Source organism: Pleurodeles waltl, chromosome 1_2 (genome assembly GCF_031143425.1).
Source record: "Pleurodeles waltl isolate 20211129_DDA chromosome 1_2, aPleWal1.hap1.20221129, whole genome shotgun sequence".
In the NCBI taxonomy this organism is placed as follows: Eukaryota; Metazoa; Chordata; class Amphibia; order Caudata; family Salamandridae; genus Pleurodeles; species Pleurodeles waltl.
This window is the reverse complement of record NC_090437.1, coordinates 1161571302-1161597146: the sequence shown is the minus strand read 5'-3', so window position 1 is coordinate 1161597146 and position 25845 is coordinate 1161571302. Positions and strand designations below refer to the sequence as shown.

Here is a 25845-nt window from a genome sequence, read left to right as displayed (position 1 = left end):
ACTGTATACCCAAACTTCACAATTGCTGCCTTCAGTTGTGCTTTACAGAATGTGCTGGGGAAGAGGTTTATACACGTTAACCTTTTACCTCCTCTTCTGTCTTCCACATACAATCTGACCATTCCTAATTTGGAGCTCTCTATAAACAAGCATTCGCAAAGCCAATAGTACTTGCCTTGTACATTTCTTGCTTATCATTAACAAAACTCAAGTGGTTTTGCCAGTGCTGCTGCCAGCTGGACTATCCTTTAGGTAAGCATGTGCATTATGCAGTATGCATGTGCATGGTTCACTATGCATACAAGGGCCTTTGGAATAACGCAGGAACTATTCTTTTTCTTATTGGCCAATCTTAGATGGTATACCCCCACTTAGAATAGTAAATGCAAAAATAAAAAATGAAATTGTAAGTGCATGAAAGCGTCCAGTAGCAAATGGCAGCTGTCAGACCCACAAAAAGTAAATAAATGAAAGTTTAAAGAAAATGTAAAAGCCTGCTACGGATGGGAGTACAGAAAAGAAGTGGGTGACAGAGTAAAGGAGGAGCTGATTGGCTGGGATACAATAAAAATGAACCTGGGTGGAGAGAGGTGAGAAGCAGCACAAGAGGGCGAAAACAACACAGAGCCCAGGAGGTGACAGGGGAAGATGTACATGTGAATAAGAGAGAGAGCAGAACATGAAGGAGAAAAGCAACACATATTACGGAGGGGTGATAAGCATACAAGGGATAAAGTGGAAAAGCATACACTGTCATGGAGTGCTTAATGGAAGAAGCCCATGAGCGCGAAAGCTAGAAAACACATGCACTCTCAGGGACTGCTTAAAAGTGAGTAGTGGAAGTCAGCCAATCAAAAGGAAGGTTATGAGGCTATGCTCCAGGGGAGAGATAAACACAAGATAAGAAAGGCAAGCCATCAAATGAGAAGCAACCAAATAAGAGTGACAAAGCAAACAAGTGATAAACAACTGGCGAGCTCTAAGCCCACTGTAAGTTTTTTCGAATCCCTCAAAAGATCTTCGCAACCGGACAGCTTGAGCTGTCTAGTAAGCCAGACCCAAAAATGTAATAAAATGCCAGCAAAGGAAGTGTTGCGTCATAACATCTGGTAGTGCAGAATTACGACGTATTGAATCTGGGTGTACTTTATTCACAGAACTTTTCTGTCATACTTAAGTAAACTTTTGTGATCATTTCGCATTCTGCCTAAATGGCAATAATGGCAGCATCAATGGGATATTGCTTTTATTTTTAGGACATTACAAACTTCTGGGTCGTTTGACCTACCATGCTAAATAGTACGTGGGATGAAATTGTTTTAGCCTTTTATACATTTTCAAGGTGAGCAAGCATTGTTATTTTAAAGTTCGAATATCTCCAATTTCCCTGGTCTATTCATTGTTTTCTAGCTCGGTAAATAGCTCAGAAAAAGTATCACACACCACAAGAACATTTCAGAAGTGCGGGTTAAAAATGGAGCTTCTGAGGGAACTTATGCAGATTGTTGTGAAAATGTGATTGTGTTAATCAAAGGTTACTGTCAATTCCCAATTTGCAAAATGTGCCATGTAAATACTTTTTTTTTTTTTATTTCCAAATTGCCTGTATCCTGATAATCCAAATCGAAAACCTCAATTTAACTGTTTGAAGGCATTTTACCACTTCTATTTATATTCTCTGCTCCTCAGTAAAACGAAATCAACAAATTGCCCCTAAGTATCTTCAAATGCAATCAGGTCATGTATTTTTGTCAATTTGGACTATTGTAACACACTGCCTAAATCTGAAGAAGAATTCTGAATTGTGTTGCACGTCAGTGAAAAAGTGTTTCATTTTTAGAAGTCCAGTACTGGTCTTTAAACCTATATGATACTGCTCCTCACTATCGGGAAGATTTTATCATCCCGTATACTTCACTTTTTGAAATAGGTTTTCCTTAAGAGTATTGAAGTTTTGCGAAGTGCCTGAAGGGGATATTACATTTGGATTGGGGTAGCCTTCACTATTGATATACCCTTCAAGGTCAAGTCGTTCTATCCTCGTCTAAAACAGACGAAGACTGGGCTTTTCATCATGATCCATTGTGCCTTGATTGTAAGGCCGTCACAAAGGGAGGGAGGGAAGCCGGGCGCCTTTTCTATACTATCTGCTCCTTACATCGAAAGCAAAAGAGGAGTAATTGTAAAGCTTCTGACGTGCCTGCGTGAGTAAAGTACTTGTCCGCATTCTCAGTTTGATGGAAAGGTACTCGAAGCTTTAAAAGTTCTCCGAGCATTTTTTATCATAGTACTTTAATAAAACTCATACATCTTCTTAATGGCTACCTATGGCAGCCTCAACATGCACAAAGTTATGCTTCTGGACCAGTGCACCACATGCTGCCATATTATAAGCAATGTTAATGAGATGGCAATCTGGTGTTGCTGTACCACCAGTAACGCATTTGTCACAAAGTCTTGCATCTATAATTTCGGCTTACATCTGCAGGCTACAGCGCTTTGAGAAGCTTGAACAAACACTCTGGAATGATGTCTCTTAGCTCTGGCTGTTGACGGGCACTTAAGGGCCCCAGTGGATAAGGAAAGCAATGTCACTGATTCACTTTAGAAAATTGTAGTTGACTGAAACACAGCATGTACTAATGATCTTTTTAGTTCTATTGGCAATAAGCTGTACACTCAGCCACAAAGATGCTTAAATATGTCTGTAAACTCCCTTTTTTTTAATAAAGAAAACTTGATTCCGGGTAGATGCATGCTTCTAGCGCTAGAAGCAACCGGTCACAGACATCTATGGTATGTAACTAAATGCGGGTTATTCTAAATTAACGGAGCTAAAATGAAAGCATGCTCCAATAGGAATCCAAGTTTGAGCACTGCAACAATGTTAGCAGCATGGGATCATACCTTTTTGTCATAAGGAACATGTCTCGAAATTCAAAAACCCCTGAGGAAAATGGGAGAATAAAAACAATAAGGTGATTAATAATCTGGAAAACTGATTGTCCTGAGAGAGGGCTTGGGACAATTCCTACACCCATTACCAGTGCACGGACAACGGCCATTGGTTGTGCCCAACCTGCCATAAATAAATATAGGACACAGCTATTTTATTTTGTTCTTCATATTAATTGTTGGGTTTGTGGACCCTGAAGGTTGTCCAGTTTATTTATTTTTATTCCGTAATGGAATGATGGGAGAAAAAACTCCTTTCATTTGCAGATTTTCATTATGATGGTTGAATTACAAAAGCAGCCTGCCATTACATTTGCTTGATACTTCTGGTTGGGGGATATATAGGGTTTGTGGGTTTTGCAAGAACTTAAGGTACCCAGAGCCAATAACTGAACTGCATCTTGCAGTGGTTTTAAATTGTGTAATAGGTCCAGTGCAATTCATGTGGTAGAAAATAATAAGTAAAAAATATGTATCAAGGATGCCGATTTCTTTCCGAAATGGGCACAAGATAGAGTTTAGTAGCAGTGGTTACTTGCACATCTCTGAATCTGTTGGTACCCGTACAAGCACCTGAATTAGAGGGCATTTCCCAAAATGTCTTCTTTGTCACACACTGGCTTAAAATTGAAAGGCACAAATGTAGAGAAGTACCAATTCCCCTAAGTCTCCTGATAAAAATGCTATCATTACTTGTGTGGGTGGGGTAGTGGCTGCGACACGAAAGGCGCCAAAACGCAACATTGACGCATCACATTTTTCAATTGAAAACGGAACCCTTTTTTTGCAACGTTCCTCGCTATAGGTTTTGGGCCCCAGCTCACCCAGAAGCTAGGGAAACATAGCAAACCTGCACATTTTTTAAAACATGACATCAGGGTTGGGTAATTTGGGTGGCTCCCACCACGTTTTTCCACCCAGAAGCTCATACTTTGACTGAAAAAAAAAGAAATTCCTCACATTTCTGTGATATACGTTTCTGGAATCTGCAGGGAGCAACCAATTTCCTACCACCAAGCATTCCCCCAAGTCTCCTAATAATATGGTACCTCACTTGCGTGGGTGGGGATAGTGGCAACGCAATATGGACCCATCACATTTTTCCATTGAAAACTGCCCCCTTTTTTGCAATGTTCTTAGTTGTAAATTTTGGACCTAGCTCAGCTAGAACCTAGGGAAACCTAGCAAAGCTGCACATTTTTTATAGCTAGACACCTGGGGGAATCGAGAGTGGGGTGACTTGTATGGCTCTTATCAGAAGCGATTGCAAACCTCAAACTTTGAGCGAAAAACACATTTGCCTCACATTTCTGTGATGGAAAGTTCTAACTAATTTGCTACCTCCTAACTTTCTCCCAAGTCTCCTGATAAAAATCGTACCTCACTTTTGTGGGTGGGGCTAGGTGCCAAAATGCAGCATCAACACAACACAACACATTTTTCCATTGAAAACTTGCCATTTTTTGTAATATGCCTAGCTGTAGATTTTGGGCCTGCACATATTTGACAACTGAACATGTGGGGTGACTTGTTTACAGAAATACCTAGAGTTTATATATTTTCTCTAGAGACAATGTACCACCCTGGCAGAGAAAGACAGAAAAGACAAATATTACTGCACAACCAGTTACTCCTCAAGTGCACGCACGTACTAGTTGGATTTGGCACAAGGGTGAGTGAGAAGTTCAAAAAATATATTTAATTTACTATGATTTCACAAAAATAAAATTCAATTTTAATAATTGAAAGTTCAAAATGCTGAACCATTGACTGACAGCTTGTGAGCTGTAAAGCCATGGCAAGGCACCAACAGCTTTAGAGGCCATTCACACACCTTTCATAGATTACACACACAAAACCATTCAAATCATCAGTACATTACAACACTCACATTAACAAACAGTGCCATACAAGGTCCCATCGCTTTCACAAGCCCACAGGACTAACATAGCAATCACACCACCTGGCAGCTGACAGAGAGCTTGGACTATTTGTTGGCTGGCAATGTATGTGTAGTGACCAGCAGCATGTTACTACACACACACACACACACTGCCAGCCAAATGCCAGCTCACAAACACTGCCAGTCAAGCACCAGCTCACACACACCAACAGCCAAGCACCAGTTCACACACACCGCTAGCTTAGCACCAGTTTACACACACCATCAGACAAACACCTGTTCCCATGCACACACTGCAAGCCAAGAGCTAGTACACACACACTCTGGGCAGTACATATGATTTTCCTTTCGCACACCTTTTCTGACACAGACTCTACATCTCCTAAAGGGAACATTTCTTTTGGGGGTGGGAGGAATGTAATTAGGAAAGTGGTGATTTTTCAGTCCAGCCACACCCTTCACCACTCCAACTATAGGAACACTTGCCTACTCCACTACAACAAGGCTGCCTATTACAGACTAGTAACACTGAACAAAAGTGATCTTTGAATCTGGAGAACAATCCTTGAATACAACATAAACATTGAAGGTTGCCAAATGAAACAAATTGACAGGCAACTTCTTATACCAAATGTATGACTTAAGAACAGCACTGTAAAGCTCAAACCTCTGATCTACTCTATCTACACCATCCATGAGCTTATTGTAGTCTAAAATGCACACAGGTCTACACTCTTCAGCAACCTTACACCAAACAGACACAAGTACTTTCATCATGAATGATTGTCAGCATGTGGGCATCTTTCCTGTGTGAAACTTTCACAGCTAGAAGTTTACCACTGTGGAAGGCACTGCATGGTTCCCTCTGAAGTCTTTTACATGTAAGCTCTTCAGGGTAACCTTTATGGTTAGAGCTAATCATGCCACATGCAAAAGTGTCCACTTTGAACAATTAATTGAACAATTGCACACCAGTGTTCAATTCATCTGCATATAAATGCAGACCTTTGTTAAAAGGTCCTCTACCAACTTCCTACACAATTTTCTCACTGACTCCAACAGTGGATGGACAACGGGGAGAGGGGCAATAGAGGAATCTTAACAATGTACACCCTGAAATTACAGACCTATCCAGTACTACTCTCAGACAGCATATACATCTTAAACGTAAAATGTGCCCTCTTCGTAGGAGTGTACTGCCTAAAAGCCAATGTCATGACTTACTCGTTGCTGGTGCCTGGAGTCCGCTGAACGTGTGATGAGGTTCTTGTTCTTGTAGGTTCTGCCTTGGCCCACATAGGGGTGACTCCTTCTGGTAGCAAAGGTGCTGCAGGCGGTGGGAACCCCAAAGGCAGTCCGTGTCCTTCAGAAGGAGTGCCAGAGGGAAAAAACCCTTAAAAAGGGGAAAAAAACTCAAAAAGGACCTCCTGAAATAAGAGCAAAAAGATCAATAATTTCAGAACACAAGACAAAATGAACAGGAAGAAACTGGAACAAAAGCGGAATCAGTATCTGATGCAAAGGAGAAGGAGCGAAGACCACCATCCAAAAGAAAGTGTTTCAGCGCAAGAAGAAAAGGAATCACAGCACTTAAATACCCACAGAACAGGAAACGACCAGCAGGAAGTAAAATGACACCATATTGGATAGGGAACAATACACGGAAGGCACTAGACAAGGCACCATAGTGAGTAGGGAACCAAGGTAGGCTGGGAAATAGAGGGGAAGCATGGGAAAAGGAAAAACATAAAAAGGGAGAAAAAACGAGGGCGACAGCAAGAGAAAAGGAACACAATAGAAGGTAAGTGAGGGAAACCATATGAATCAATGGGGGTGCGCTGCGCCAGAATAGAAGCGAGGCCCCATGCCTAATTTGGGGCCTCGAGTTAAACAGGAGAGGCTGGGGGTGCGGTGCGTCTTGCCGCCGCACCCCCCGTCCCGAGCCAAGTGTTCGGCTCGTGTCGCTGCACGACAGTAGGTTCCGCCCCCCTCCCCCCCAGAGCCCCAGGTTTGTGTGGAAACAAGCAGAAAAATTTACGAATCAGAAGAGGGGCGTGAACAGAAGAAGCATCTTCCCAAGAGCATTCGCTAAGAGGGTAACCCTTCCAATGGATCAGATACTGAAGACGGTTTCGAAAGAAACGAGAATCACAAATTTCCTGTACCTCATATTCTGGTTCATCATCCACCAACAAGGGAGGAGGACATGGGAACTGCCGGGAGAAAGGATCAGGCGTATAGGGTTTCAACTGAGAAACATGAAAGATCGGATGGATCTTCCAGGTTTGAGGTAAGCAGAGATGGAAAGTGACAGGATTGATTATCTGAAGAATACAGAAAGGACCATAGTAACGTGGTGTAAACTTATTCTGAGAGAGTCGCAGGGGCAGAAATTTCGAGGAAAGACATACTTTATCCTGGATGTGATATACTGGAGTCTCACTGCGTTTCTTATCTGCCACTCTTTTCATGTATCTCTTTGTGTCCAGCAGATTAGATCGAATCAGTCTATGGATTTTCTGTAGTCGTTTGGAAAAAGGGGTGATAGCAGGAAGAGAAGAGGTAGACTTGGAGTAGTAGGAAAAGAGTTTGGATGATAGCCGTAGGAACAGAAAAAAGGGGTAACCTTGGAGGCACGATGGACTGTGTTGTTGTAAGAGAATTCTGCGATAGGAAGATAAGTGTTCCAATTACTCTGAGTAGAATTACAGAAGCAACGAAGATACTGCTCTAGTCCTTGGTTGAGACGTTCGGTCTGGCCATTGGTTTGGGGATGGAATCCAGATGACAATGCTACATTGATGTTCAAGGTTCTACAGAAATGTTTCCAAAACCGTGAGATGTATTGAGGTTCTCTGTCTGACACAATGCTGTGGGGAAGCCCATGGAGACGAAAAATATGGTGGATGAATATCTGACTTAGTTCTTGTGACGTGGGTAATTTCTTCAGGGCAGTGAAGTGAGCCATTTTCGTAAAGGAATCTACCGTTACCATGGTAACCCGATTTCCTGCTGATGGAGTTAGTGAACACATGAAATCGTCAAAATTGTGTGCCAGGGAGCTGGTGGAACAGGTAACAATTGCAGTAATCCTGCTGGCCTGGTACGGGGTATTTTTACTTTGGCACATATCGGACAGGCCTTTACATAACTTTTGACATCCGGTTTCAAAGTAGGCCACCAAAAGGATCGCAAGAGTAAATTCTGCGTGGCTTTGATACCGCTGTGACCAGCAATCAGAGAATCATGGCACATCTGAAGCGCCCTTTCTTGTACTCTTTTTGTGGGGAGGAACAAAAGGTCCCTATAATAATAATATCCTTTCTGATCATGTATCTGGGGGCATAAATCCTCACGTTCTTGTTCAGAAAAGTTTGAGTATTCCAGCTGTACTTCATCCAGGAATGATTGAACTACACCAATGATTTTGCTAGGTTCAAGTAAATACTGTGGCGTGATAGGAGTACAATCAGGATACTGGCGAGATAGGGCATCCGCCAGAATATTTTGGGATCCAGGAATATAGGTGACATAGAAGTCGTACTGACTGAAGAAAAAGGCCCAACGAGCCTGACAACTGTTTTGGCACTGAAAACTACGTAAACATTGCAGATTCTGATGGTCCGTTCTCACTTCAAAAGGTTCTTTGGAACCCATAAGGAATTGTCTCCACTCCTGGCAGGCAGTTTTGAGGGCTAATAATTCCCTTTCCAGTACTGAATAATGCTGTTCAGGCACAGAGAGTACATGGGACAGATAAAAAACTGGATGTTCTAAACCATCGTCATCTTGTTGTTGTAATAATACTGCTCCAATGGCCCTTTCGGACGCGTCAGTAACAACAACAAATTGTTTGTTGGCGTCCGGATGTCTCAGAATCGGTGTTTGAGAGAAGGCCTTCTTTAGATTTTGAAAAGCTGTTTCAGCCGCATCTGTCCAGATAAATCCATTTAGTAGATTCTCCTTTTTTAGTGTTTATGTAATGTGACTGGTCTGTTCCTCAAATACCAAGATAAATTGACGATAGAAGTTGGCCAGCCCTAGAAAACATTGGGTTTCCTTAATAGATGAGGGGGAAGGCCATTCTAGGATGGCTTGAACCTTCTCCGGATCCATAAACATACCAGTGGGACTGATATGATAGCCTAAGTATTTGACTTCGGTTTTATCAAACTCGCATTTCTCTGGTTTACAGTAGAGTTGATGTTGCCTGAGTCTCTGTAGAACTTGTTTAACGTGTGTAGAATGAAGTTCAGGACGTCTAGAATATATAAGAATATCGTCTAAGTATATCACAACTGTTTGGTTTAACAAATCAGAGAACACAGAGTCCATAAATCTTTGGAATATTGAGGGGGCATTAGTTAGGCCAAAAGGCATAACACTGTATTCATAATGCCCAAATGGAGTTCGAAAAGCAGTCTTCCACTCATCTCCTTTCTTGATGCGCAAAAGGTGGTAGGCTCCACGAAAATCTAATTTGGTAAACCGTTGTGCCCCTCTGACCGCTTCCAGAATGTCTTTGATAAGAGGTAATGGATAACAATCCTTTATAGTGATTTTATTTAAACCACGATAGTCCAAACAGGGGCGAAGATCTTTCGTTTTCTTGGGTACAAAAAAAAGGGGAGCCCCTGCCCGGGATGAAGACGGTAATATAAGACCACTGTGAAGATTTTCTTTGAGGTAGTCTTTGAGAATTTCCCTTTCAGGTTCAGTGAGAGAGTACATTCTCCCAAAGGGAATGATCGCCCCGGGTTCCAGGGGGATTGCACAATCATAATCTTGATGTGGGGGCAAAACAGGCCTGGATGGCTTTTGAAAGACATCTTGAAAGTCCAAATAGTGGTCGGGGACCCCCTGGACTATATTTATGGAACAACCTGCAGTAGGTTCAGAGGGTATCATTTTCTTGGGTGACCAGTAAGTGTCTGAGGCATAACAATGTTCGTGACAAAACTGAGAAGACAAAGAAATAGTCCTGGTTTCCCAATTTACGTAAGGATTGTGTTTTATGAACCATGGAATTCCTAGGATTATAGAATGACTGGGAGAAGATATTAAGTCAAAGGAGACGTGTTCTTGGTGGTTCCCAAATTGTAGACCTAGAATCGAGGTATTAGTAACAACTGGACCAGAGGATATTAAGGATCCATCAACAGTGTGTACTTTTTCCGGTACATCCTTAGGCCGTGTTGGTATTAGTTGTGACTTAGCCCAGGCCATATCCATATAAATGCCACTAGCTCCACAATCCAGTAGGGCCAGTGTCCTTTCTTCCCGACCACCAGGTAACTGTAGGGTCACAGGTAATATGAACAAATTTGTGGCATTGGCCTTGAAAGAACTGATGGAAGGTATTGCAGATAATCCCGTCCCCTCCCTTCTCACAGAGGACGGGAAGTAGCGTTTCCCGATGGCTTTAGAGGACAAACAGGGCATGTACGGAGCATATGACCAGAAGCACCACAATACAGGCACAATCCTTTTTTCCTTCTTTCTTTACGTTCACTGAATGAAAGTGGGCCACGAGTAGTATTCACCTGCATAGGTTCACCTTCGGTTTCTCTTAAGAGAGTTCGAGGTTCTTCCGGACGGTGCAGAAAGACAAAGACACGTGAGGTGCTTGACTCGGAAGGTCCTCTATTTCTTCTTTTCTCCAAACGTCGTTCTTGGAGATGGTATTCGATAAAAAGAGCTAAATCCATCAGACCGCAAAGATCTTCCGCTCGGGTAGAGTGCACTAATTTGTCTTTAATTTCCTCTCATAGCCCTCTACGAAAAAGGGAAAACAAAGTACGCTCCACCCATGTTGTTTCGGCAGCCAGTTATCTAAAGCGTGTGATGTATTGGAGGACATCTTGAGAGCCTTGTTGGATGTCACAGAGTGCTTCTTCAGCGGAGGCCTCTAATCCTGGACGGCCAAACATTTGTTTGAAACGTTTCAAAAAGGCTGGATAATCAGACAACACCGGGTCACTGGAGGCTACAATCGGAGTCGCCCAGGCTAATGCAGGACTGGATAAGGCACTGATGAGATAACCCACCTTTGTCTTGTCGTGAGAAAATTGTGTGGGTCTGAAAGCAAAGTAGACAGTCAAAGCATCCAGAAACTCTCGCAGCTTAGTTGGTTCCCCAGAAAAACCGAGGAGTTGATGTGGAAACGGTAGGAACGTCCGTACTGCGGAAGGCCAAAGCTTGTCATAAGGCAGCATTCTCGTTTCATAATTGTTGCAGTTCCTGGGCCTGTTGCTGAATGGCTGCCAGAAGGAAACGGTGCTGCAGGCGATGGGAACGCCAAAGGCAATCCGTGTCCTTCCAATGGAGTGCCAGAGGGAAAAAAACTCTTAAAAAGGGGAAAAAACCTCAAAAAGGACCTCCTGAAATAAGAGCAAAAAGATCAATAATTTCAGAACACAAGACAAAATGAACAGGAAAAAACTGGAACAAAAGCGGAATCAGTATCTGATGCAAAGGAGAAGGAGCGAAGATCACCATCCAAAAGGAAGTGTTGCAGCACAAGAAGAAAAGGAATCACAGCGCTTAAATACCCACAGAACACGAAACGACCGGCAGGAAGGAAAAGGACACCATATTGGATAGGGAACAATACACAGAAGGCAATAGACAAGGTACCATAGTGAGTAGGGAACCAAGGTAGGCTGGGAAAGAGAGGGCTATCATGGGAAAAGGAAAAACATAAAAAGGGAGAAAAAATGAGGGCGACAGAAAGAGAAAAGGAACACAATAGAAGGTAAGTGGGGGGGAACCATATGAATCAATTGGGGTGCGCCACACCAGAATAGAAGCGAGGCCCCATGCCTAATTTGGGGCCTCGAGTTAAACAGGAGAGGCTGGGGGCGCAGCGCGTCTTGCCACCGCGCGCCGCGTCCCGAGCCAAGTGTTCGGCTCGTGCCGCGTGTCGCTTCACGACAGCCAAATGGCCTTTGAACAGGACCAATGTCTTATCCACAGCTATTTCTTTCCCTGAAAAGCAATTTACAAAATGATCAAAGACAGGCCAAATCTCAAAGAGATGTATACAATCAGGGTGATCCTATGGCAGTGATGAAACATTATCAACAAAATGTAGCATCCGAAGCAGAAGCAAATACCGATCATGACTCTTGGTTGCTGGAAATATAGCGGTTGCCTTCAAGAAACTAGCAGACCAATGTGAAGACAGCAACAAGTCCACTGGCTAGCTCTAGAGAGGGGTTTAAGTCAGCCACTATTGTTCCCTAAATACTGTTCAACATACAAATTTGTCTGGTCAACAAAATCATCTAAAAAATACATCGTCCCTAAACAACTGAAAGTAATTTATAAGCAAAACGTTATCAGTATTGACCCTACACCTTGCGACACCACGCAGAAGAAGGGGAACACAGGCTGCACCATGTTTGGGGCAATCCAGGGCTCAGCACTTCCAGTGGGAAGCCTTCCATCCCCAGGCTGCAATCCAGATTGCTCTTGCTGTACTATCGGCATATAAGTGTCCTCCTCTAAAAAAAGGCAATTCCTCCACACCAATAGGGGGTTCACCATCAGATAATTCCTCTCGGACAAAAAATACACTGCCAGAATCTTAGACTTCATCCTTTGCCTTAGAACAGAAGTAGAGTTGGTCTCAGAACCACAGTCAGAGGAAGATTCGAAAAACAAAGCAACAACTTGCTGAGCGGTAATCCTGCAGTTAGTCATAATCCTTACTAATAAAATGAACACAACGAATAGGTCAACAATAATCAACACTGTCTGCAATAAGTGATAAACAAACTGTGGCTGTATCAGACAATAGTAAAACGTCAATAAGTACCACACACACAAAGACCTGAATACTCAAAAACTATACCACTCACTTGCCAGGGACAGCAAGACTCAAGATCAACTGCACCTACTATGCACAGACACAGCAAGCACCAAAGAAGTCCCACTGGAAAGGAAAAAAACACGCCACAAGGCAGTAAAGAACATGCACAAATCAATATGTTACTTTGAAAGGCAAACACGCAAAATGCTAAAGATTCAAATATTAGTACAGCAGTCACAAAATATTATACAAACAGGCCAAGAATACACATTAGATGAAAAGATTACAAAATGAGTTGCTTACCAATCGCACCTCCGCAAATACAGATCTACCAAAGCTGCACCCATAAACAGGAGTCACCGACATGACAAAGGAAACAATTGGTCCTACAATTAAAAAGAAAATTAAAACATGAATAAAAATGATAACAAAATATCAAAAGACGCTGATATTCCCCCAAAAGGAGTCATGACAAAGGTAAAAAAGACACCAGATGGAAGTAAACTTTACCCTAGAAGCAGATCCTTTACCACATACATAACCTTATTCCCAGGTGACTCAATTGTTCCCATACACCCTGAGGTCCAACCCCTCAAAATACCAAAAACAAAACAATATCGCTCCCAAGAGAAGCGACCCTTGCCCAAGGGGTCTCTCCCCTCCTAGCCTAATCCCTGGAGTCGCGTGGGCTATGGGGGTGGAATGAAAAAATGTAGCCCCTCTCCGCTCACCCCCCCAAACAAGGGTTGCTTCCCTTAAAAAAAATATTCCCTGGTGTCTAGTGGTCTTACACCTCCCCCTGAGAACAGATTGGCCTAAAAACAGCTGATATGCCCTCACTGGTGCATGTGGAGAATACAAAGCATTATGAATTATTCCCCAAGGGGTGCGACTCTTGCCCAAGGGGCTCCTCCCCACCATTTCCTAAAATAAAATCCATGGCATCTACTGGGATTCGACGCTGCCTGGGAGGCACATTGGCTGAAAAAACCCAGCCAAGCACCCCCCCGGGGGTGGGGTCTAAACACAGGAGCTTCCTTTGCCCAAAGAGTTGCTCCCCACAAATTCATTTTGTAAAATCTGTGGCTTCTAGTGGGTTTCAACCCTCCCCTGATTTGGCTGAAAAAAGGGCTGAATTAGCCCTTGGGGGACTGAGACACAGATTAAATATTACCTCCACCCCCCCACACACAGGAGAGCGATCCTTACCCAAGGAGTCACTCCCTACTATTTCTATATATAATCCCTGACATTTAGTGGGTTTTAAACTCCCCCAGGTCAGACTGGCCAACAAGTATGGGGAGGCCAAAACACGACTAACAAATACTCCTTGGGAACCAACCTTTGCCTAAGGGGTCTCTCCCCGAAATACAGAAAGAAAAGACCTGGTGGCCTAGTGTGTTGGAGTCCTGCTCCAAGATTGTGACCCCACCCATAATTGTGTAGCAGGAATGCACTACATACAGACCCTGTGTCTGTACGATGCCCTCAAACCTCCCGGAGAAGTACTTACTGCTAAAGAATCCTCTCTCAAGGACTCGCTGGAAGCAAATGTCTTCCAGCGCAAACTGCTCCATCTGATGATGTTGGTGCATCATGCATGTTCTGATGTCATCTAATCGCCGACTTGGGGGTTTGGGGTGGCAGCGGAGGCACTTCCGCTGCTACTCCCAATAGATCCACCCATTAGATCCATGTTGCGAGGGGCTCTTGGGGGAGCACAAATGCGGTGCTAGGATGGCATGGAGCCGTCCTCCATACACACCCTCCATGGCAGAAGACAGCTCCACGTCATTGAGAACTCCGAAGGTTCCCTTGATAATCAAGGTTCCCTTGATCAATCACTTTATCTTATATTTCTTTTCTTGCATTTAGGTCACCAGTCTACTTTAAACCTGGGTTTGAGAACGGTTTGACGACTTGATGCCTAAGATAAACAAATGTAACCCTTCAATGCACATCTCTTAATAATGTCACAAAAACTAGTGAACGGATTTGCACTAAATTGTGAAAAGCACATGTTCTGACCATAATTCTGCAATTATCCAAGTTTGGTTTAAATCTGGTAAGCAATATTTGCTGTAGAGTTATCCAACATTTCGCAAGGGAACAAAAATGGCAAATACATATTTTTTAAACCCTCTCCCAGTTTTTCTTTCCTCATCACAGACGTGCAAGAGAATTGGCAAGCTGGACTATAGCTGTATATTGTAAATGAGTGCCAAATTCGGTGGACATCTGTCCATAGAGATCAGTTAAAGGCAAATCAAAGAATGCTTTTTCAGTGTAACGTAGTAAACTCCAACTACACAGTGGATATACTACAAGATTCAAATCCGAGGGTTTGACGCTACAAAATTGTGTTTTATCATGTAGGAAACCAGTTTTGCAATTTGGAAAACAGTACTGAATTGCAAAATGGGTTACACAACTTGTTTCTAATTGCAATTAGTAGGGGACGTCTAATACATATCCTTTCATATTTGTAATTTGCAATGAAATGTAGCAAGGTTTGTGACCATATTAGTTGTCTAAACCATTCAAAAGTTACTCATCAAAGGAGGCAGTAACTAATTTGCAAACGTGAAGCTGTTTCTGAAGCTATCCCCTTTAGACAGCTTCCCCTTTGGGGATTTTGTTGTACAGCCTTCAAGAGAGCAGGCAGCCGCTGCTTTCTTCTCCAATGTCATTTCAATTGGCACACATTTTCCATTTAAAAGCTGCACCAGTTCCTTTTGGGTCCCATTAGGGAATGTGAACGCAGGGATGGTGGTCGGCTGATCCTTGTAGGCTGCCATCCCTCTGCACATTGATAATTAGAATGGGCACAAGTAGTGACCTGCTCTAATGTTCTTTAGGTGAGACATGCTGTGGCCCTGTATGACTAGAGATTTTGTGACATATTTTTACATTGGTCAAATGTCAAAATTATAAATAGATCACAAAAAGTTGTAATCAATTTGAATCCACTATTTTTACGTGTCTGTGTGAATAAAAGGCCATAAGTATTGAACATATGCATATCTACAAAGGCCAAATATCTTAGTTGCATAATAATTTGAGGAGTATATCATCCCAAAGTTGCACTGTAGTGAGGTTCTGTTTTTGGTACCATATTGTGAATGTTTGGAGAAAATATGCATAACAGATAACACTTCCATAGAAAGAAAAGAAAAGCACAACATGTGTATTAAACAGATATAGGAAGACTAGTTATTAAAGAGATTGCAAGAAAGACTAAGCATGGAATGGAAATAAATGAAGGATATGAGTAACGCTAGTGCTCACAAATGCCAGCTTATGTGCTTCTACATAGGATAGACATGCTACAGTAGTGTTTTCTGAAGAGGTTTGTATGAAATCTTTCCAAGACTACAAAAGATCACACATGAGGAAAAATCAGCTAGCAACTCCTTTAGCCTGTGTGCTGCTGTGTGTAGGCCCAGAATAAGAAACACAGATAAGGCAAAGCAAAGTACATGCAATTTACTGGTATACTTTGTAGGTATCAAAATGTGATATAACATATTTAGTCATAGCACTGTGTCATGGGCTTGCATGATCCCAGTTTTCTCTATGAGAAGAATCACACACTATTAGACCTGACATCCTTGGTGTGGTATTCCCCCAAACATTTTACCTTACACCTTGATTTCTGTGGAATTTGTTTCCGTTGACTCTACACACCTCATCCCTGCCAACCAGTGCTAGCGTGTTTGTGCTCTCACTTTCAAACCTTGGAAAATTGTACTACACCTAACTGCCACATTTAATTTGCTTGTAAGTCCATAATAAGTGGCACTGCCTGCACTGGGGGCAAATTAAAGGCTACTTGTGGGCAGCAACTCTTTGTGCCACCTAGTAAACTAGCATTGTAAGCACGTCTTAGGCTTGCCACTACTGCCTGTAGTACAGTTTTAAACTGCCATTTCGCCTTGCAAGATAGCCCTTTTACTAGGCCTAAACCTTTCTTTTTAAAACTAGTAAGTCACACCTAAGATAGGGGTCATGACAGTAAAAAACTCCTTGCCTTTTGTCACCCCAGACGGTTTGGAGACTGGAGTAGGGAAAGGGGAAAAATAGGTTTTGTAGGTAGGTCAGGAGATTCCCACACACAAGGCTGGCAGGCGATATAAAAGTGGGACCTCCAGAACTACTCTTCTGAACACACCTGGACCTGTGGAAGATTCAGAAGGACTGTCCTGCTGCATGAAAGACTGCCTTGCTGTCAGATGAATGAAGATTGGACCTGCTTATTCCTAGGCTACCCAGAGTGGCTCAAAAGGTCTGTTGGCTGCCCTCCTGTGTGAGCAACAGGAGTACAAGCTTCAGAGGCCTCCCTGCAACTGTACAGCTGCCTATCTAGTCAGTTGGCTGCCCTCCTGTTTTAGCTATAGGAGCACAAGCTTCAGAGGCCTCCCTGCAACTACTGGTTGACTGGTCGGACTTGACTGAGCCCTGCTGCTGGCCTCTGCCTGAGTGACTCTTGATCCCCAAGAGGTGGTCTCCTCCAGGTCCTGACCTTTGGTTGGGGTTGCAATTGAAGACTATCACAGGCGGAAGGTAGTTGTCTTCATTTTATTAGATACATTTAAATGTACAAAGGTCTGGATAAACATCCCAGCCTCCGCTCCGTCCCAACGTCTCTTCGCCCCTCACACATTCTCACTCCGGAATCCCAGTGCTGAAGATTTCATTCCACTTCGCATTCTACTTCCACCTAAACAGATATAACACATCTCTCCCCTCAAATGACAAAAAGAAAAGATTTGCTTACAACCAACAAACAAAAATGTTGAATGAATACACATAGAGAAAGAAACTTTTTTTTTCACTTTCACATCACATAGTAGTCCTTAAAACGTGAGGAAAGCTTGACATTTCTGCTCGATCTTCTTATTGCTGCCTCATTCGTAGATCCCAACATTTCTTCATGCCATGCGCCAACCCTTCCAAAATCTTTACTGTTACCACAAAATTTCACCACCCTATTCAAATTCCATATGCGGTTATCGTCAGTTTTCACTGCATTGGTGAAAAGTTTCACCACTCTCATTGAATGTGGAGTGTGCCTATATACTCCAACCTTTTTGATAACTTCCTGTTTCCAATTCAAGGATGATACAAGGCACACAATTTATGTTTTATACCGCACCCCTTCAGAAAATTTTCCATTTCCTTGGAAACCAGCTGAACACCATTACCAGTAAGAATAGTGAAAGGAATGCCTTCCCTGGCTATCAAATCCTTCTGAAACCTTATGACCTTCTCGGTTTCAATGCTTTTGGTAAAACAAACCTCAGGCCATCTAGAAAACATGTCAACAACCACAATGATGTATTCAACAGAACTCCCACTATAAATGGGTCCTAGAATGTCCAAAGCCACATCCTGCCAAGGCCTTTTGGTTTATCCCTAATTACCATTGGTTGCACTCTGGGTTTTATGACTTTCTAACTAATGGCACACAGTATACAATCACAAACAACCCTTTCAGTTTGAGTATCCATCCCCGGCCACCAGTAAAAAGACTGTAATCTTTCCTTAGTTTTGGAAATACCCATATGACTAACATGAGCCTTATCAATCAGCTGATTCCTTACACTAGTAGGAGGAATTCATCTTGTTCCCCTTAGTAGCAAGTCACCATCCACCGCCAGTTGATCTCTTACACTCCAAAAAGCACCACACTCAGCACTACCCTGATTTTTATTCCACCAACCCACTTGGACCAAATTCATGACCTTGAACATTGTCAGACTTAGTTTCCTCACGCCACCTTTCTTCGGATATGATTTCATAATCCACTTCACATACCTGTTCAAAATGCTCCAGTTCATCACCTGAACAAACATTACCTTGATCTTTGAGATTAGCTGAGCAGTCTGGATAAAGCATCACCCGAAAAGGTGTCAGAACCTGTAATATATCTTACTACAAAATCATAGTCCTGTAAGCTTACAATCCATTTAGTGATCCTTCCTGATACAGCTTCAATCCCCTTTGAACCAAAAACCTAACACAAAGGCTTATGATCAGTCCTTACCACAAACAAAGCACCCCACAATTTTTTTTTAACTTCCTAATGACCCAGAACACAGCACATGCTTCCCTTTCTATAACAGAATACTTATTCTTGGCACGTTTCAAGCTTCTGGAAATGAAAGCAATGGTGTTCTCAGGACCAACTCCACCTTGTTGTAGCACCACTCCCAAACCTTTCCCACTAGCATCAGTGGTCAAGATAGACTGTAAGTTGGGGTCAAAGTTTTTCAATTTCGGGGCTTCAGATAAACTTTTTTTTAACTTTGTAAGCTCCTCTTCACACTCTTTATTCCATACAAACTCTACCCCTTTTTTTCAATAAGAGTCTCATGTTATAACAAGAACTTGCAAAATCTTTAACAAACTTTTTGTAAAACTCAGCCATACCTAAATATCGCATCAGTTCCTCGTTTGACGTAGGGGAAGTCAAACCCTGAATAGTATTCACAAGATCTTTCTTAGGTATTAAGCCGTCAGCAGTAATGGTGTGGCCTAAGTAATCAATGGTGTTGACAGTAAATTTGCACTTTTCTGCCTGAATGGTCATGTTATGTTCAGAGATATTTTCCAAAACCCTCCTGAGGCTTTTATTATGTTCTGTCATGTCCTTGCCATAAACTAAAATATCATCTTGGTAAATACACACCCCACAAATGCCTTTCAAGATTGGTTCCATAACCCTCTGAAAAACAGAGACAGCAGAAATCAAACCAAAAGGTAGCCGGACGAACCTATAGGTACCAAATGGCGTGATGAAAGCCGTTAGATTCCTGCAAGATTCGTCCAACTCTATTTGGTGATAGGCTGAAGTTAAATCAATAGTAGAAAACACTTTGGCCCCAGACAACATGGATAACAATTCCGAAATATTAGGAAGAGGATACTTGTCTACCACCACACACTTGTTAAGCCTGCAAAGGTCGACACATAACCTTATACAGCCATTTGGTTTCTTTGCAATCACAATAGGGGCCAACCATTCTGTTCCTTCCACCTCCTCAATTATACCTTGATCCTTCAACTTTTCCAATTCCTTTTGCAACTCCTCCCTCACTGCAAAGGGCACACAATGGACTTTGCTGCAGAAAGGTACAGCACTAGGAACAAGTTTAATTCTGTGGGAATAACCTTTCATACACCCAATCTGGTCACCGAAAACCTTCCTATACTCTTTGCGTAAAACCACTGAAAGATCAGTGGGGAAGAATTATTGATCAATCTTATTTATACTTTGTTTATGTTTTACAATAATGGGTGGAGAACTGTTAGGATCTAGCATCACCCCTAAATCCTTCTGATGCCACCAACTCAAGATACTGTCACCTTTTTTAGAGACATACATTTTCCCTGACGTGTAACGTTGATTCTATTCAATCAAACCCATAAAATAACCATGAAGATCAATAGGTTCACTATATGCACATGGTCTAATGTCAGGTTTTAGTAATTTGACACTTCCTTTGAGCTCCCTTTGATAAAATGAGTTAGAAATTATAGTGATTTTAGCGCCAGAGTCAAATAGCACTTTCGTTTTTTTCCTTCAATAAAAATGTAATCCAGTGGACCACTTCTAAAACTACCTGACCACAAACAAAGTCAGAAGTATTTTCATTTTCATCTGAGGGACTCTCGATTGAAGCAACTGTTTGTTTAGATTTTCTTAAATTACATACCATAGAAAAATGTCCCTTCTTTTTACAAAACAAGCAAGAACTGTTAATTGCTGGACAGGACTAATCATTTGCAAAAAGGCTTCCTTGCCACATCTGTAACATTTTTATTTACAGTAATTTGAGTTGATTCTCTGTTAACAAACTTGTTATATTTGGATTTACTACCCCTAACAATGCTAACATCTTTGGTACTACTGTTTTTCATCACTTCAACACACCTCATGGAATGTTCATGTTTCTTTGCCAGTGAAACTACTTCATCAATTTGAGGATCATCCAAAAGCCGCAGTTCATCACGAACTCTATCACTGTTACACCCAAGCATGAATTGATCACGGATTCTTTCATCCAATGACACTCCGAACTTGCACAAGGAGGCCAAACGTCTTAAATCAGTTATGTAATTTTCTACAGACTCACCCTCAAAATGAAGTCTTTTGCCAAAATAATATCTTTCTAATATAGTGCTAACTTTTGGTAAATAGTGCAAATCTATTTTTCTAATGCAGATTTCGTATTCATTAAGACTGATAGCTTCACTGTCAGGAATATCAGGAAGATGGTCAAAAGCCTCTTGACCATCAGTTCCAAGACAGTGCAGTAACAGCACAGTTCTCTTTTCCGTACTCAATGAAGTACCACACATCCTAGAGTATCTCTCAAAAACCTTTTTCCATTTCCCCCACCTAATGGGAGGTTCACCAGGAGTGGAAAGAAAGAAGGGAGGCGCTGCAACATTCCGCATGGCAAACATTGAAAAACAACTAACACATACATATCTACTTAAACACAAAATAAAACAAGAAAAACTTTTGGTAAACTCTTCAAATATATCTGTAGTGAGTGCATGCCTATCGCAGTACTAAGATAGGCAAACCTGGAAGAAAAAAAAAACATTAAAAAAAAATGTCAAAGTTAGAAGGACACTGTTGTGGCCAAGCAATGGAGTTCCAAAAGAAAAAGAAGTACAAGGCGCTCTACATGAAGCTCCAATGTCTGAAGAGCGCAAAAGAAAGAGAGAGCCCGAGAAAGTGCTTGAAGTTGAAAACAGGCTCTCAATGCAAAGCGGCCCGCCGGTGAAAAGAAGAAACGCTTCGAGTCAATTGATGCAGCTGCAAATTCTTGAATGTAACCCTTTTGCATACACAAAAGGTCCATCCCAATAAGATTTGGTTCATACGTAAACCTTCATAGATGATTTCAGTAAATGATGGCGTCTTCCTCAACAATGAGGTTGCTAGGAACTATTAAATGATGCTGCCACACCTCACCGTCGTCCGCAATACCAAGTGTCACATCGGAGTTGGGATGCCGTTCCACGCGAAGGAACAAAATGCCTCTCCCCTCGTTGCCAGTGTTGCAATTGAAGACTATCACAGGCGGAAGGTAGTTGTCTTCATTTTATTAGATACATTTTAACGTACAAAGGTCTGGATAAACATCCCAGCCTCCGCTCTGCCCAGCGTCTCTTCACCCATCACACATTCTCACTCCGGATTCCCAGTGCTGAAGATTCCATTCCACTTCGCATTCTACTTCGACTTAAACAGATATAACAGTTGGCATCAGTGAAAGCTCTTCCAAGAAGAAAAAGCCCAAAACCTTGAAGTTTGGCCTCATGGTGACCACGAGCAACCCATTCCTGCTAAATTGCTTCTGTCCACCTGAACTGCCAACTCAAAGCTCTGGTGATACCGCCTCTTCGTGCCGACAGTGACCGTCAGTGATGACCAACGATACAAGACTTGCCCTTCACGCTACAGCAGTGTGAACCTCCAGCGATAACTAGATCTTCACATTACAGCAACAACTGCTGTGACATTTTAACTGCTCTTCCCTCTGAATGCATCCTCCTTTCAACCTCCTCCAATGCGAACGAAACATTTTGAGCATGTCATTTTTCTGCAGGATTAATCTGGTCACTCCATACATCCTACCTACCTACCTACTGTATCTTGGTTGGCCGGAACTTGTAACTTGTAACCTGATGACCATGAGTAGCGCTTTGTGCTTTTAGGTGCTATTTTTATTTACATCTTTAAAATGTAATATCTTTGGTTCTATTGACTGGGTTTTTGTAGTTCTGGTATCAATTTCTAATGGAAATATACTATATTTTGTCTAAATAGGCTCTGAATTTTTATTGCGTTGTGATTACACTTTATCACCGTTTGTGTGATGCATGAATACTTTACACAATTGCCTCTAAGTTAAGCATGACAAACTGCCAGAGGGTTAAGCACAGTGTGATTTAGTGACTTTTGTGGTTTACCCTGACAAGTTGTTGCCTAATTGGTGCTTCAACCCCACTCAAACTCAACAAATAACCACATTTCTTACACACACTTTTTTGTGAAACTGAAAAAGATTATTTGTTAGATATTTTACTGTGGTTTATTTATATAGGTGGAAGGATTTGTTATATTTACTAAACCTTTCCTGCCGTCACCCACTGTAATTAGGATGAAGATATTTTATGGAGCTGGTGTCAATCCAGCCCATATTTGTGCAGATATCTTTGGTCTGAGTACAGTATGCACTGTAGACACACAGAAAAGCACACATTATGCATAACTTGAATAAGCATACCCAGATTAACACCCACTGCAGTCAGGGCTGGGCTAGTACACATTTGGATACAGACACTTATTTTGTGCAGGATATCTGTTTGTGTGAGCGCTATTAAAACAAGAGCTTGGATAGTGCATACTGAGCCACACATCTAGTGTAATCAGAAGTTGTTATTCTTGCAGGTTCAATCTTTGTCTCTGTGTTTCATGGCTGCATGCACACTGAAACACAAATGCAATATGCACTTGTGCACAGGGCTTGGACAAGTAGGCACTCCAGACAAAACCCAGTGTGAGCAGGTCCTCTTATCATGTCCATATAAAGTTCGGTGCCAAGCCTGCATCCATTACATTTGTATTTATACAAAAGTTGTTTTCGGGTAGAAGCTTGAAAGAGGCAGAGTCACACTTTTCTTTTGAGGTAGTGAGCAGAACAGATTTATAGCAGCTTGCATTTAGTAACTTCTTTGAGCATTTATAAAAATTGTAGATGTATGATAGTGAGTAACCGGAAAGTTTTTTACTAAGACCCTCTGAGTGACATCAAATAGATAACAAGAGCAAAGCTCCACTTGTTTATGGTGTCCAAATAATTCAGTTAATGGTCTGTATTGTACCTCCCAGACCCTCTTCCATTTCCTCTGCTTATACGAGACGAGGGTGGATTGGCAGTGGGGGGAGTAGAAGTCCAATGGAGTAGTCACCCTTGGGAAGAGGGGTAGAGGGCCAATGGAGTAGTCACCCTTGGTAAGTGGGGTAGAGGTCCAATGGAGTAGTCACCCTTGCGAAGAGGGGTAGAGGGCCAATGGAGTAGTTACCCTTCGGGAAGGGGGTAGAGGGCCAGTGGAGTAGTAATCCTTGGAACTAGGTTCCATTCCTCTCACCCTTACCCTCCACACAGAAAAGTCCTGCCTAGCGTCCTCCAACTCTCATCGACCCTTTGCAATGGCACAAAACTCTACATACCATCCTGCCTCCCTCCTTCACTACCTGCTGCGACTTCTATCCCCTTCTTTCCCTAAGTTACACTCTGCTCTCACAGTGAGAGCCAAGCGCTTACATGGCACTGACTGCAACTCTTTGTGGTCAGTGCAGTAGGTTTTTGCCTCTCAATGTGGTCATGAGAGACCCACGGCTGAGAGGGAATGTGCTGGTTGACTCAGGCAGCATGCCGCCCGTGTTCAACCACTTCCCTAAGCCCCGTGGAGACTGACGGGGGCAGGAGAAGGAAGGTGAAACTGCCAACCCCTTGCTGCTGTCTCCCCCCAGAGACCTCAAAACACATATTAAGACAAATGGCAAGAAATGCGTACAGCCTGATAGCAGACCTAAATGATGCATGGCTGAACTGCGAATGGCAAGAAAGTGAAGCTAATAGATGCCCATTAGCAGTGACAAGCTCCCAAAAGGAGACAGATTTCACAGACCTGAAGAGGCAGCCCATGCAGGTACAAAGTAGGCCCTCGCCTGTAGACCATCAGAAAAATGCAAGTATGCTTGCCTCAATCTTTGATGCCCTTGTGCATGGGTGTAATATTGACATGGTTGCCTTGCGTATAGTCATTGAATAGGTAGTGATTGTAAAGTGCACTCAACTATTCACAGTAATGGAACTGCCTCTATTTGTATTGCAGCATATTGAAGAAGAAGCGCCTGATGCCTGTGAAGCGTGTCTCATTCTCCCACTTTGAAGCTCTGTCTAAACTTCCTCCAGTCGAACCTCATGGTATTCCTAAAAACACTGTAAATGTTACGGGAGAGGAAGCAGACTGCACAGACACTGTAGAGAAATTATTTGTTTTCCGTTTGCCAACAGATTCCACTTTACCTTCACAAAAAAACAAGAAAAAGAAAAAACGTAACTTTCTAAATTTCAAAAAGTCTAGCATCGGATTTGTTGAAGATTAGCTTTCTAAAGCATTTCAAATATGTAACATCAGATATGCTGTTATTTATACGTTGTTTTCTATCACAGAGTCAACTATTGTGGTTGCTTGGTGTATGTCGATTCTTAATGAGGTATCTATTGTTGACTCTAAAAGTACCTCAAGACGTATTAAATATGTATCAGGTGTTTCCGTATAAATAGGTATATCATATTGAACAAGTGCTTTACAATATTGTTTATATTTAAAATAAATGGGATTTTAGTCCGTAATGACTACAAGTTTCCATAAAGTTAATAGAACACTATACTGTTCATTGTAACTGTTTTTTGTTCCTATTTATTATTTCAGTGGGTACACTGGAATTTTGTTTAATCAGTATCTCTTTCTTCTTCTCAACAGTGCTTTGCAGAAGTGGAAGCTTCCCTATTAGTGCATGTCGTCCGGGGAACACCACTTATTCAGTTATTTCCTTAGCTAAGGGCATGTATTCAGACTACTCATTTAGCAAATGTCTGCCTCTGACATGCGCCCTGCACTGCATGTAGGTGGAGTGTGGTTGAACTGTGGCCCTCCTTGCACATGCAGTGTGCATGTTAAAACACACAGCGTGCTCACCTTACTTGTGTGAAGGGTGGGATAGCATTACTAATTGAACCCATAAGGACCTCTCTTTTTTGATGATTGACTGTCAGACTCAGCAATGAGGAGACAGGAGGAAGGGACCTGGCAGCTATCATTTGCAACTGCTACTCTAGTCAGCATTGACATGATGTTCACATTATTACGGTCTGATCTACTAGCTGTAGATGACCACTGTTAGGAATAGGTTTAATAATTTGAGAGGGGGTACCCCTACAAACATAATAGATCCACACCAGTTAGATCAGAACAAAATTATGAGAGAATTTCTGGCCAACACATGATAGCTATAGCAGAAGCAGCAGGTATTCCCTGTGGAGTGCATGTTAAGATCAAGAAGTATCAAAACTTTTAAAGT

General features: G+C 42.2%; 1 protein-coding gene across 5 annotated transcripts in view; it reads left to right on the top strand.

Moving 5' to 3' along the window:
- The window catches only part of EVC2 (EvC ciliary complex subunit 2), a 306369-nt gene extending 281243 nt beyond the window's left edge, over positions 1-25126 (top strand). For 3 of the 5 annotated variants that reach the window (XM_069202979.1, XM_069202987.1, XM_069202971.1), the window contains exon 21: positions 24594-25005. In XM_069202979.1, coding sequence (XP_069059080.1) covers positions 24594-24867 — 274 coding nt within the window. In that variant the 3' untranslated portion in view covers positions 24868-25005. Of the gene's footprint in view, positions 1-24593 lie in introns of all 5 variants that reach the window. The other 2 variants (XM_069202996.1, XM_069203005.1) reach the window with 2 other exon arrangements.
- The last annotated feature ends 719 nt before the right edge of the window (positions 25127-25845 follow it).